Source organism: Podarcis tiliguerta (assembly GCF_965153285.1).
Source record: "Podarcis tiliguerta genome assembly, chromosome: 7".
NCBI lineage: Eukaryota > Metazoa > Chordata > Lepidosauria > Squamata > Lacertidae > Podarcis > Podarcis tiliguerta.
In genome coordinates this window covers 84,985,795-84,999,762 of record NC_139540.1, presented here as the reverse complement: position 1 = coordinate 84,999,762, position 13,968 = coordinate 84,985,795, and the positions used below count along the sequence as shown (strand labels likewise).

The 13,968-nt window shown below is 44.6% G+C and overlaps 3 protein-coding genes across 4 annotated transcripts; 2 read left to right on the top strand and 1 right to left on the bottom strand.

Annotated features, from left to right (window-relative positions):
• The first annotated feature begins 2,782 nt into the window (after positions 1-2,782).
• Positions 2,783-8,857, top strand: LOC310682030 (SLC35A4 upstream microprotein). Of its 2 annotated transcripts, none has more exons than XM_083450272.1 (3): positions 2,783-3,245; positions 4,364-4,462; positions 5,476-8,857. In XM_083450272.1, exons 1-3 carry the CDS (start codon positions 3,231-3,233, stop codon positions 5,671-5,673), a joined length of 312 nt encoding a protein of 103 aa, XP_083306398.1. In that variant the 5' UTR covers positions 2,783-3,230; the 3' UTR covers positions 5,674-8,857. The 2 variants fall into 2 exon arrangements, with proteins under 2 accessions (XP_083306398.1, XP_083306399.1); XM_083450273.1 differs by having other exon boundaries at positions 2,947-3,245; positions 4,403-4,462.
• On the top strand, positions 6,250-8,857 carry SLC35A4 (solute carrier family 35 member A4; the record flags this gene model as incomplete). Its single annotated transcript, XM_083450271.1, has 1 exon — positions 6,250-8,857. One exon carries the CDS (start codon positions 6,250-6,252, stop codon positions 7,249-7,251), a length of 1,002 nt encoding a protein of 333 aa, XP_083306397.1. The 3' UTR covers positions 7,252-8,857.
• Positions 8,858-11,802: 2,945 nt separating this feature from the next.
• On the bottom strand, positions 11,803-13,783 carry LOC310681230 (uncharacterized protein). Its single transcript, XM_083448860.1, has 3 exons — positions 13,155-13,783; positions 12,731-12,898; positions 11,803-12,100 (listed from the first exon to the last, which is right to left on the bottom strand). Exons 1-3 carry the CDS (start codon positions 13,179-13,181, stop codon positions 11,885-11,887), a joined length of 411 nt encoding a protein of 136 aa, XP_083304986.1. The 5' UTR covers positions 13,182-13,783; the 3' UTR covers positions 11,803-11,884.
• Between the last annotated feature and the right edge of the window lie 185 nt (positions 13,784-13,968).

Sequence of the window (13,968 nt, the reverse complement as noted above, 5' to 3'; positions counted from 1 at the left end):
AGCATTGGAGCCAGAACACAGCCACAAACACTCCATAAATTTCTCCAGCCCTCTTTTAACGCAGTCCAAGTGGGTGGTCATTACAGCCTCTTGAGGTAGCTAATTATTTAGCCTGCCCTGAATGTTCCAATATTTAGCTTAATTGGAGAACCCGTGTTCTAGCCTTATGAGAGAGAAAAACTCCTTTCCCACTTCCTTTACACCTTGCATAATCTTATACACCTCTTAACACATTCCCCTTATTACACATTTTTCTAAACGAAACAGCCCAAAATACTGTAACCTGCTCTAACCCCTTGATCATTTTGCTTGCCTCCTTTCCAGCTCCACAATGTTCTCTTTGCAGTGAGGTGGCCAGAACTGTGCACAGTTGTACTGTATTACAGTAGTACAAGTGTAGTCTCACATCATGTATAATGACACTTTGTATAACGGCATTATGATACTGGTAGTCTTATTTTCAATCCCTTTCCCAACGACTCCTATCATGGAATTCACTCTTTTTCACAATTGTCACAAACTGGATCAACATCTTCATCCAGCATCCACTATGATGCTTCTTCTGTGCCTTGAAACACAGCCACCCTCTGTGGATTGGGCAACCAAGTCAGAACTTGGGAGGGACACCAGAAGCTGCCTTATAACAGCTCAGCTCCACATTGTCTACTACACTGACTGGCAGTGGCTCTGGGGTTTTTTGGACTTGGGTCTTTTCCAGTCCTGCCTGGAGAGGCTAGTAGTTGAAAGAGATGGAGTGGATTCCAATGGTCTTCTAGTCCGACCCCTTACAATGCATGAATCTAAAGTATAAATGACAGATGACCATCCAATCCCTGCCTAAAAAACTCTAAGGAAGGAGAGTCCACCACCTTCCGAGGAAGTCCGTTCCATTTCATGCAACCAATCAAAGTAATGGGCTGTAATCTATCAAAGTGTAAACCTTAATAAATTTGCCCAGACTTTTAAGGTGCCACAGAGCGCTTCGTTGCTATTTTTTTGCCTGAGAGACTAACCCAACTACCCCTCTGGTTGGCTGACATTCATCTGTCTCGGGAGACAATGGAAGTGTGCGCCTTTTGCAGTGTAGTCAAACCTTTGGAAAGTTTGTGTGTGCTGTGGCTGTAGAGACCGATACCAGACATGTTTTGTTGCAGGTGGGACAAATGAAGGTGTCTAGTTGTGGTGATCCTGAGGGTTCCTGCCATTTTACATTCTAGGAACATAACCAAGCCAGTGTGGATGTCACTGAGACAGGAGTGCGAACATTCTGGGAATACGGGCTTGGGAGAATACATATTTATCTGTCCTGCCATGTGAATCCCGAAATCTGCCTGACACAGGCTTTGAGGAGTCTCTCCTGGAGGGTGCAAGTTGCCCACATCTCACTTCCATAAAGCAGCGTGCACAAAACACAAGCCTGAAAAACACAAGCCTGGGAGACGTTCCTCTTGGTATCGGTCAATAGCATCACATTCTCCCATACTCTTTTGGAGAGGCGAGCCATTGCCATAGTTGCCTTGCCAATATGCTTGAAATTGTATAGCTTAAGTCATGGTCCTGGCTGGGAGCCAGATTCTGCACCCAGATTTGTAGGCACAGAACATCCTCTAGAATAAAATAGCTCATTAGGAAAATGCTGAAGTCGCCCTTTGGGGCGCCTCAGGGTCCATTTTTTATGGTAGCCCAAATCTCAGTTGTACGGGTGTATGTATATATCTCAATTTTAGTTGTTGTTGTTGTTTAGTCGTTCAGTCGTGTCCGACTCTTCGTGACCCCCTGGACCAGAGCACGCCAGGCACTCCTGTCTTCCACTGCCACCCGCAGTTTGGTCAGATTCATGTTTGTAGCTTCGAGAACACTGTCTAACCATCTCGTCCTCTGTCGTCCTCTTCTCCTTGTGCCCTCCATCTTTCCCAACATCAGGGTCTTTTCCAGGGAGTCTTCTCTTCTCATGAGGTGGCCAAAGTATTGGAGCCTCAGCTTCACGATCTGTCCTTCCAGTGAGCACTCAGGGCTGATTTCCTTAAGAATGGATGCGTTTGATCTTCTTGCAGTCCATGGGACTCTCAAGAGTCTCCTCCAGCAATCTCAATTTTAACTCATGAGCTAATGCCGCAATCTGCTCCCATTGTATATTTTATCTTTATGAAAGCTGTTTTTATTGTGTTATGTTACCTGAGCTGGTCTTTGACCGTAATAAATTATCTCATGGTCAATCGTTTAGTCTGTGGTGCCACAAGACTGGTCATTTCGTGGCTTGTTTATATGTCTGTGTGTTATGCTGTGGCAGCAATAACTCTTCCAGCTACCATGCAACTGCGCTAGGCTGCTACCTGATGTTTAGTTTCCTATTTATTTACTGATTTGTTTATTTTTTTTCAACCGCAAGCCCCGCATCCCCCTCAGTCACGGAGGCAGCAGCTCAGACCGTGTGAGAGGAGGACAAGGGCGCCTGACAGCGGCAGCGCGGCGCCATCAGGTCCCTGGGACCTTTAAGGGGTCGCGACAACCAAGATGGCGGCTCCCGCTGCCGCTTCGTCCCGCGCCTATTTCTGAGCCAAAAAACAAAACTTAACAAGCGCCCCGCTCGGCGAGGGCGACGCAAAACTGACGTCAGGAGCACGTGCCGACGCTGCGGCAGGAGAACGCCGTCGGGAGGCAGCTAAACTGAATCCATAGACACAAGAATCTGTAGAGTGAACCACCTCGATGGCTGGATAGGGATCCTCCGGATCAGCCTTGGAAGCCGCAGAAATCGAAGCGGTTCTTCTTCTTCTTACTTAGACGTTGCTTCATGTGGAAATGGCTGTGATTATTACGTCTTAAATTTGTATACCGCCCTGCCTCCGAAGAGCCGGTTCACAACAGGGGGGGGGGGGGGAACGAGAATGCCAAATTCATAACAAAACAAACACATATAAAAAGCCATGGCATGTGAACCTGGCTGAGGAGAAGCGTTTCCGCCTGGCGCCTAAAGGCTGGCAATGGAGGCGCCGGGCGACACGTGTAACGTGTGAATCCCCGTCCCCAGCCTCTCTTCCTTTCCCTTGAGTCCTGGCTAGCAGGGGGCTGGACTAAGTGACCCTCACGAGCCTTTCCTCCTCTGCCTTTCTACTGGGGGCGGGGGGAGCGGCCCTCTCGTTCCTCCTTGGAGAGAGGAGCCGGGGGAAGCGGCGAAGGCCGGTCCGGAAAGCAGGGCGGCGCCTGCGGAGGGCGGAGCCGCGAGGAAGATGGCGGACGACAAGGTACCGGGCTCGTCCTCTCCGGGTGGCGGCAGGAAGGCGCTCGCGGCCTCCTCTGGCGGGGCCTGCGGGGGGGGGGCGAGGGGGAAGCTTTGGGGTTGGGCGGGGGGAGCCTTTGCGGCCCCGTTTACTCGGGAGTCGTCGTGCCTGAGGGGACGCGGGGCAGCTTCGGGGCGGAAGCCAGAACGTGACTCTCCTTAGGCCTCTTTCTGGAAGCCCCGCTCGCTCCCCTTTTGCCAGCTGGGCATAAGCTGGATCCTCTTCCTTAACACCCAAACTTTTAGCTTCTGCTTACCCATACTTTCTGCTTACTGATACTTGTGTGGAGTTTTTGTTGGCGGGGGGGTTGTAGCTTTCTTGATGATCTTTGGCTTTTTTTGGAGCTTTCTTGCTTTTTAAAACTGCCTCTTAGGCCTAGTTTGTAGGACGTATCAAGTGAGGGAAAACGAAAACACGAAACTGATTGTGTGAACCTGGCCACTTGCTTGTATAAGAAGGAACTTGAAGTGGGTTCTGTCGGGAGGAAGGGTGGAGTATAAATGGAATGAATAAATAAAATAAATAAATGTTGACATTTTCAGTTTTGGGAAGGAACTAAAATAACTTAACCCCCCCCCCATATATTTTTTTTATCCAGAAAATTCTAGCTGTATAAAAATGAAATCGAAATGCATGTCTTTTGTTAACCTATCCGGACTAAAATAGTGAGCTATCCATATGCAGCCTATAATTGTTCATGGCAGCAAAGTATAAAAAGACTAGACAGATGATTTTTTTCATTGATTTATAACACAAGTTAATATTTGAAAACTAATCCACTGATCAAGTCCATTTCCCACACCCAAAACAGCATCATACTAAATTGCTTTATACTATTGTATAGAACTCATTGTAGATAGAAGCACCTGGGATAGAAGTTGGAGAGTAAAAACTACCTAAAGTGCCCCCTCTGATGTGGTGGCAGTGATAGCCAGAAACAGAATACAGGTCTCGTAGTAGACATCCCATTAGAATTTCTAGACTGTGCCTTTCCTCTTAGATATTTGCTTTCTATAACAAAGATACTAAAATGCATGTGTGCATGCAGTTTGGAATATGTCATTTATGTTTCCAATGTATAGGACTCTCTGCCAAAGCTGAAAGATCTTGCTTTTTTGAAGGATCAATTGGAAAGCTTGAAACGAAGAGTCGAAAATGAGGTACAGGCTGGAGTAGGACAGGTAAAAGTGGGGCTGTTTAATACTGATTTCTCCAAGTCTGTTGTCACCGTATTTGTCTCTCAAAAGTCATTAATAATGTGCTTGATATGTCTGGCCCAGTAACTCAGGCATAGGCAAACTCTAGCTCTCCATATGTTTGGGACTACAATTTCCATCATCGCTAGCTAACAGGATCAATGATCAGGGATGATGGAAATTGTAGTCCCAAACATCTGGAGGGCTGGAATTTGCCTATGCCTGCAGTAACTTATTAGAGTACAATGTACCGTATTTCTCGCCCTATAGGACGCACTTTTTCCCCTCCAAAAAATGAAGGGGAAATGTGTGTGCATCCTATGGGGCGAGTGCAGGCTTCAGGAAGCTATCCGCAAGCCTGCGGCACCCGGCGGGAACTCCCGCGGGCTCCGAAGGCTTGGGGATAGCTCCCTGCAGCCCAAAGCCCGGGGAGCGCGGCACTGCGCACCCCGGGCTTAGGGCAGCTATCCGCAAGCCTGTGGAGCCCTGCGGGAGTTCCCGCTGGGCGCCACAGGCTTGCGGATAGCTGCCCTAAGCCCGGGGTGCGCAGCGGGCTACAGCGCTGTGCTCCCCGGGCTTCGGATAGCAGCAAGCTTCGGGAGTGATGGCGAGGTTGAGCGCAACCTCACCATCGTTCCCGGACCTGTTCTGGGGGCTGGGGTCAGGGGAAGCTCGGGCTTCCCCCAGCCCCGCAAGCTTGGGGGGGAAATATTTTTTTTTTCTTTATTCCCCCCCCCAAAAAAGTGCGCCCTATAGGGCGAAAAATTCAGTAATTATACCTGTAAGGGACTGTAGTTTATTTTCAGTGTGTTACATCTGGAAAATACTGAGACTGTGCTTGCTCCTTTGATTATAAATACTACATCAGCCTTGAATTGTATTCCAGCATATTAGGAAAAATGGATGAACCATGAGAACACATCCCAGTCTGCATTTTAGTTGTGTTCAGGTGGCTGTTTCAATTGCCCATTTATGTTTTTATTTTTTGTTTTTTACAGGAAGTCTCTCTGCTGGCATCCCCATTTCTCAAAGGGTTTCTTGCTGGCTATGTTGTAGCCAAACTCAGATCGTCAGCAGTCCTTGGATTTTTAGTGGGGACTTGTACTGGTGTTTATGCTGCTCAAACCTATGCAGTTCCTGATGTGGAAAAGACAGTCAAAGACTATTTCAGTTCATTCAGGAAAGGACCAGACTAGAATATAGAATCTCATGTAGCAATACACTCCAGAAAACCCCTCTCATATTAGGCTTTCTAAACAATGTAAACTCAATTTAGGTCAGAAATGACTCCTGCTCCCCTTTCCCAGTCATATCAATCGGAAGTGTTTTTATATTGGATGAGATGAAATTTCAGCAGGTCTGATTATAAGTATTCTCAGACATTCAATCATGAAAAGTCTTGGTGGCTGCTTCAGCCATCCTGGGATTAGATGGTTTCTGACTATCAACTCGGACAGCTGCATTTCTCACATGATGGGATTCTCATTCTGATGGAACACAGAGCAACTGCTGGGTCATCATGCCTGCCAGCTTTAAACTGGAACCCACCCCATGTCCTTTCATGTACCCAGAAAATGTGGCTTGAGTGGTTCACATTGTCCAAACCTTTTCTTAATCATGCATACATATCATACTGACATGTGAATCTCATCACAGATGTGTCATATTGCTCTGATTCATTGGATATTTCTGCCTTTCCATGAGCATGACATTTTAAAAAAAACAACAACCCTATATTAACTTCTTTTTTCTCCTATAAAAGTTAGAGGTTGATGTTTCCCTTGTCTCCACACTTCAGAGAAATGTTATTTGACAACGCTTGTATTGGTGATAGCCGGGTCAGCCCAGCTGCTGCTGTCGTACTTGGGAAAATCCGATGGGGGCTGATGCTGATCTTGTCTGTTTTTATCTATGGCTCCCATGCACCACTCCTGACTCTCAGTAAAGAAAATGGCCAGATCCCATTCAGTGCCTCCTCTGTGGTGGTTTTGATTGAGTTAACCAAGTTGATGCTCTCACTAGTCTTCCTGATGATCTGGGGCTGCGGACAAGAAAAGCTATCTGTGTCATGGCATCATGCTGCTCCCTTTGCTCTTTCGGCATTGCTCTATGCAGCCAACAACAACTTAGTGGTTCATTTGCAGCTGTTCATGGATCCTAGTACCTTCCAAGTGCTCAGCAACTTGAAAATTGGAAGCACCGCCCTCCTATTCAGCATGTTCTTGCACCAAAGACTGACTGCCCGCAAGTGGCTAGCTCTTTTCTTGTTGATTGCTGCTGGAGCCTTTTATACATATGGAGGCCTGCAGGACCCACAGCACCTGCCTGCTTCTGAGATGCAGTTGCACATCACCCCCATTGGCTTAGTGCTGATCTTTCTATATTGCCTGATCTCTGGCCTTTCAGCAGTCTACACTGAAGTTGTCTTGAAGACCCAGGATCTGCCTCTTAACCTCCAAAATGCATTTCTCTACTTTTTTGGTGTTTTGCTGAACATCATAATCCATCTGTCAAGCAGCTCAGGGGCTGGGTTCCTGGAGGGTTTCTCATTTTGGGTTCTGTTAATTATTGTGAGTCAAGCCTTGAATGGCTTGATAATGTCTGTGGTCATGAAGCACAGTAGTAACATCACTAGACTCTTTGTGATCTCCTCCTCTATTATGGTTAATGCTTTGCTCTCTGTCCTCCTATTTGGTCTTCATCTAACCACCTTTTTTTTCCTTTCTGTTTTGCTGATTAGCTTCGCTGTTTACTTTTATTATGGAATCAAATAGCTTCCTTGCCTCTGTGTATCTTTAGAGAAGTCATTTATATGGAAATAATTTGCTGCTTATATATTTTACCTTGAAAAGAGTATAATAGACTGCACAAGTACTTTACACCTCCCTTGTGAATGGCTTAATAGCTATTGTTTCATACTTCTCCCTGAGCTCAGAAAAAGTATTTGTTGTTTGGCTGAGCTGCAGCTTAAACCTAGTATGCTAGTATGCTAATCTTGTCATTAGCCAGCAAGCATAGTTTGAGGAAGCAAATTGTTAGCTAAAATCCCACTTTCATGTCATTTTGAATAGGCATTGGTGGAAAAGAGGAGAGTTGTATGTATTCTGTATATAGCTGGTTTCATTATGCTTCCTTTTTTTGGTTACAGCTCAGTAGGATCTGCCACTCCTGATATCAAACAGGAAAACGGACTCCAATATATCACTCCTCTACTCCTTCCCACTGTAATGTCTACCTAGTGTCTAGATTCATGAGTTCTCAAAAGGAAAGAATGAATTATTATTTCTCAATGAGCAAAAGCAGTCTTCCAGGCTCCCATTTCTACACTTGTGGAAAGGGAAGCTCTATATCTTTCTTTTCTTTTTTAACTAACCCTTTCATTGTTACTAATCTGGAAGAGTGTAGTATGAACAGCTATTTATTCTGCACAGGGAAGTGTTTTGCTTTTGATGTTCTTGGCAGAGGTTCTGCTTCAACCCAGTGATTACAAATGACAAGTGCCTTTTGCAAGTTAATGCCCTTCTGTGTTTGTCTGCTCCTGAAAGAGTCCATTGCTACTAGATAGTTTGTGATGAGTTGTGAATGTTTTGTAAAAACCCTCCAAAATAAATGGAGCACAGTTTCCTGTTACATTTCTCTGGATGTTTTCCAAACAGGACTCATTTCTCCCTTTCAGTATTGAATCTGAATGTGTAGACCTGCCTCAATATACAGCCAGAGGTTCCAGCCATGTAAACACACATGCTTAACTTTTCCAGGTGATGTTCTGATAATCTGTATTCTGCTGAATTCAGCTGCTGGTAATTGGGAACACTATGCAATGCTTCACCATTTCCTTATTGAAGCAACTATAATCCACCTCATCCAACACTAAAGTGTTCAGGTAGCTTCTGACAACATTCGCATTTCTGCTGCCACACAGCTGAAATTTCCCACACCCAAATATTTCTGCCTGTAACATGTACTTGGCGCATATATATATATATATATGCTACCAGTACAGAGGTTCAGAAATGTACTGTGCACCTCTTGCTTTGTTTATCTTCAGTATTACTGATAACAAACTGGGTTGATCACTCTACCTCTCATGCACCTTCTGTGCCAATGTCTGGAAAAGGTGTGGTGGGGTAACAGCTCTAAATGAGAGCCATGGTTACATAGGGTTTTTTATTACCATTTGTTTTGTTTGTTTTTTTTCAGTTTCTCTCTGTGTTTATCTGTGGTGCTGCCGCATTTATTCTAGCTCATGATTTTGATAACATTTTGATAGCTCAGTGATTGGATTGGATTGTATCTGGATTGTTATACACTCAGGTTCAACTAGTATCAATTCAATGCAGCAAAAATGTCTAGTTTGAAATAAAATTAAATTTTAGTTTACAGGGTTGTGTGTTTGTGTGATCTCTTATTGTTTGCTTGTTGCAAAGGAAACTACCGTATTTTTCGCACTATAAGACGCACCAGACCACAAGACGCACCTAGTTTTTGGAGGAGGAAAACAGGGGGGGGGAAATATTCTGAATCTCAGAAGCCAGAACAGCAAGAGGGATCGCTGCGCAGTGAAAGCAGCAATCCCTCTTGCTGTTCTGGCTTCTGGGATAGCTTCACAGCCTGCATTTGCCCCATAAGATGCACACACATTTCCCCTTACTTTTTAGAAGGGAAAAAGTGAGTCTTATAGAGCAAAAAATACGGTATTTAAAATGCTGGAACATAAAGACAACTTTGAATTTGACATGGAATAGAATTGAGCACCTTCATGTGGAGATAATAGAGAAAGCTTAATCACACAACTTTTCCAGAACAGTTTCTGTGTGCAGGATCCAAAATAATTTACCACCTCCTTCAAGGTTCAACGAAAGTTTCAAGGTGGGAGCACAGTACTTATCTGATGTTTGGGAGAAGGTAGTTTCACTAGCCAGGCAAAGAGCAAAAGAACTTATCTGTTCCACTGGGCAAACCTGCCTGTTCCGAATGCAACTTCGGGTTCCTCTTCCAGAGAAAATTATTTCAACAAATGTTTTACTATTTTGATTATGGTGTCTTATGTTTTCCTTAGGGGACTGTTTTATTTAACACAGTTGAAATAATTGAGTGAAAGAAGTATATGCTTAGCACACATTCCCATATTCAGTTACAGTAGTACCTCAGTTTACAAACAGTCCTATTTACGAACTATACGGTTTAAGAACTCAGCAAAACCAGAAGTAGTGTTCCAGTTTGCGGACTTTACCTCAGCCTACAAACGGAAGCCAAACGGTGGAAGGGCACCGGCGGCGGGAGGCCTCATTAGGGAAAGTGTGCCTTGGTTTAAGAACCAATTTGGTTTAAGAATGGACTTCAGGAACAGATGAAGATTGTAAACCAAGGTACCACTTAATTTACATCTCCAGTGGACAAAGGATCTTGAGTAGAAGAAAGCCTCCTACGGATTTATTTTTAAAGTTTTATCTAACTTACTGCTTGAAACAAGTAGCATAGTGACTATGCAGTGGTGTCCAAACTTCGTTTAAAGAGGGCCAGATTTGATGAAGTAAAGGGCCATTGACCTTTATTTAGGGTTGAAGTTGTTGAGGTTTTTTTTGGGATTTTACCCCAGGAAATAAACTGCCACAGGGGCTGGATTAAACCGACCAATGGGCTGGGTTAGGCCCCCGAAATGGACTTTGGACATGCCTGATCTAATGGAAATAGACACAAAAACAATGAAATATAAGCAATCGAGAATATCTGAATTGAATAGGCTAGTCGAAGAGACCTCAGAGAAGATTGGCTTACAGTATTTACTATGGGTTCCATAGTAAATATTTGCTTGCTAATATGGGACAGGTGTAAAAAAATATTTTTTCCAGTAATGTCATGTATATTACCAATACTTTATGGTGAGAGATTTAAGTTAGATAGACACTTGGAGGGGAAAACAGCTGTACTTCCCTTAACTCCAAATAAGACCATATTTGCTCAAATGTAGCGCGGGTGGCGCCTAGGGCTTGCCGATCAGACGGTCAGCGGTTCGAATCCCTGCAACAGGGTGAGCTCCCGTTGCTCGGTCCCTGCTCCTGCCAACCTAGCAGTTCGAAAGCATGTAGTGCAAGTAGATAAATAGGTATTGCTCCGGTGGGAAGGTAAATGGCTTTTCCATGCACTGCTCTGGTTCGCCAGAAGCGGCTTAGTCATGCTGGCCACATGACCCAGAAGCTCTAGGCTGGCTTCCTTGGCCAGTAAAGCGAGATGAGCGCTGCAACCTCAGAGTTGTCCGCGACTGTACCTAACGGTCAGGGGTCCCTTTACCTTTTTTAATGCTCCATTAAATCTAATGCGCACCTCAATTTTCAAAACCTTGAAACCAAATTTTTCTTGCTGGAGGATGTAAATGTGCCATCGAATCTAATGCACACCCTAATTTTCGCCATGTAATTTGGCCAAAAAAGGTGTACATTACATTCAAGTAAATACAGTAATCTGAGCATGTGGTAGAGAAAATATAGCTAACTGTACACACACCCTTCCAGTAGGGTAATAGTTTCAGATGAGAGGGGGAAGTATTATATTGTGGGCTCCAGCCATTCAGGACAAAGTATTGCTCAATGCGTGGTGTGTAGAAGTGCATTGTGGCATTAAACTTACTCGAGAATGACTTACTCAGTTCTGATGGGGAACCAGTCTTCCATACTACCTTGGTGGTCAACACCAACCCATGGAGACCAGGTAGAATACTAAACCCCAAACCCAAGGGGGCAGAGTAGTAGCTTCTAATGCCACCTTTTGAAACCCACCATCCCAGAACAGCAGCGCCCTGTATTCTGTCCCACATCACAGCCCAAATCTACCAAACCAATGCACAGAAATAGAAAATGCAAAAGACTATATGATTTTGAAACTGGCAAGCTGTCCAAGAGCCACCTTCCCATCATACACTGCAGGTTGTTAGCCGGGCCACTGAGGCCATTTCCATCCCCAAATCAGATCAGATTGAGAGTGATTCAAGCACCCTTCACGCAAGCCGCACATAGAAAGGTATGCCAATGGTCTATTCATATATCCAACCCGTGTTTGCTCAAAACTGAATGTTACTCAGTTTTAATCTGTTCCAATGAAACAGGTTTCCTGTCTTAGTTGAGATTCCATCATCATCATCATCATCATTATTATTATTTTATTATTATTTCTATCCCGCCCATCTGGGTGGCTCCCAACTGAATGTTAAAAACAATACAGCATCAAACATTAAAAACTTCCCTAAACAGGGCTGCCTTCAGATGTCTTCTGAAAGTCAGATAGTTGTTTATTTCCTTGACATCTGATGGGATGCAATAACTAAGGTATTGTGTAAGCAATACCTTAGTTGTGAAAGCTAATGTGTCAAAAGCACATAAAAATGAAATTACAAAGCACAAATACAAGCTCTTAGGGTGGGGAGGCTCTCTCGTGGCTCTGTGTAAGGGTCTGGAAGTCGGTCTGGGTAGCTTTCTCCATGTAGCCCAGTTGCTTCTGAGCTTGTAGTTGCTGGTTCTGAGTGGAAAGGAGAACAGCGTCCTGAAGGGACTCCTGGAGCAGCTTTCGATATCTCTGTTCAAGGACATCTATATGCTCTTCAGCATGTTTCCTATAAGCCTGGAATACCTGTAGAAGAAGTTCAACAAGCCTTTTAGTAGATGAAAGAGAGAGGTCAAGGCATGAAAAGGGCATCATCTAGTACTGCTGGACTCTCCCATTCTCTTATACATTCAACAGGAAATAGCCTGGCCTGACAACTGAAGCTGTGCTCTCTTCCTCTACTGCTGCCCTGCAGAGCAAGTATATATAGAGAGAGATGTCCCAGTGATCCAACAAATAAAGGAATTGCAGGGTTTTTATTGTAACATAGACTTTTCTTGCTCCAGCTCCAAAAAAAGAAAAATCAATTGGGCTCTTTAGGAGGTTATACCATTGGAATCACGTGTTTTAGTCCTTCAGGCAAGCTGCTAAGCTGTCAGCTATATTGATAATTTATTTCAAACTTCTAATGTTACAGAGGGTTGCTGTTTCTCTCACGCAATCAAGTGAAGCATTTATCTGATGCTGCCACTAGAGGTCTGTCCCTCCTAAAGATTCCCTGAATCTAAAGGTTCCCACTGAGCCTGCAAACAATGAAACTAAAGAGCTAGTTCTGAGATTAAACCTGCCATCTCAAAGGGGCCACCAAACAATGACTGGTTTGAAACTTTGAAGGACCCTTCCCCAGGATTAGTCTGAATTGACAGCTCTCTTGACCTGCAGGATGTGTTGTTTTTGTGTTTCAGTTTCTCGTTGGCATTCTTGGTACAGCTCCTCCAGATCCCTTTCTGCTTCTGCCTGTTCTCTTTGCAATGTCTCCATGCGCAAAATCAGCAAAGACTTTTCTTTCTGCCAGAGCATGGCTCCTTGCTGGCCTGGAGGAAGCTGCAATTTGAGAAGAGAAAGAACCTTTCAGATGAGTTGTTGTGAGACTGCAGACTATGGGACAGATACAACAGAGGTTTGGAATTTGTTTCCTTACGATGTTAATTGCTGGTACTGGTTCCAGCATTGGGTGATTGGCGGGAAAGCCCTTGTCTCATCTGCCCTCCCTTGCTGTATGTTTCTCTCCCACACACAGTCTGCTTCCTCAAAGAGCTGAGAAGTTGGTCTCCTGCCACCACAGACAAGAACTATTCACCTCTTGACTTGCCAGCTCCTTTTCCATTCTCAAAAGTTCCTGTTGTATCAGGAGATGGTGTTGCTCTTGAAGAACCTGCCAGCGGGCTTTTGCTTGAGAGAACCTCCCCTTTGTGTCACTAACCAGGCTCTGAAAAAGAGCAGCGCAGGAAGACAGTCCAAAGTACTGCAATAAGTGCTTACAAAGCAAATCTTCTCCAATCTCTCATTTTCTCAGAGCAATATTGTTCATACAGCTCAATCTCTTTGCAAGAGTGCATTGAGTTACATAAAGTATACACATGAAATATTTGTGGTCTGGGGCTGTTTCTGCTTCCTCCTGTGCCTTTAAGAATTATGCAAAACATTATCAGGCAAAGCTTTTCCTGCTACAGGATTGGAAAAAAACAGAAAGCCAGGGCCCTTGTTTCTAAGCTCCAGTTTTTACGTGCATAGAGCCATGTGGTTGCTACTTAAAAATGCAAACACCTGGAGGCTGTCTATGACGCTGTGGCCATGTTCATGTCCCTGGTACAAACCATTGAATGGGGTGGGGTGGGGTTTAACAGATGTCCTGGAAATCACCATGCATGCCTTGTGTGGCTGCCTCTGTTCATATTACGTTTCAATTAGCATGCAACTACTTGTAGTTAAAAGGGATGCGGGTGGTGCTGTGAATTAAACCACAGAGCCTAGGATTTGCCGATCAGAAGGTCGGCAGTTCGAATCCCCGCGACACGGTGAGCTCCTGTTGCTTGGTCCCTGCTCCTGCCAACCTAGCAGTTCGAAAGCACGTCAAGTGCAAGTAGATAAATAGGTACCGCTCTAGCAGGAAG

Coding starts and splice junctions, on each gene's coding strand:
- LOC310682030 (XM_083450272.1), top strand. Junction 4,463..5,475: donor TACAGGCTGGAGTAGGACAG/GTAAAAGTGGGG, acceptor TGTTTTTTACAG/GAAGTCTCTCTGCTGGCATC.
- LOC310681230 (XM_083448860.1), bottom strand. CDS start 13,181: ATGGAAAAGGAGCTGGCAAGTCAAGAG. Junction 12,899..13,154: donor AGGAGCTGGCAAGTCAAGAG/GTGAATAGTTCT, acceptor CTCAAATTGCAG/CTTCCTCCAGGCCAGCAAGG. Junction 12,101..12,730: donor AAAAACAACACATCCTGCAG/GTCAAGAGAGCT, acceptor CTTCTTCTACAG/GTATTCCAGGCTTATAGGAA.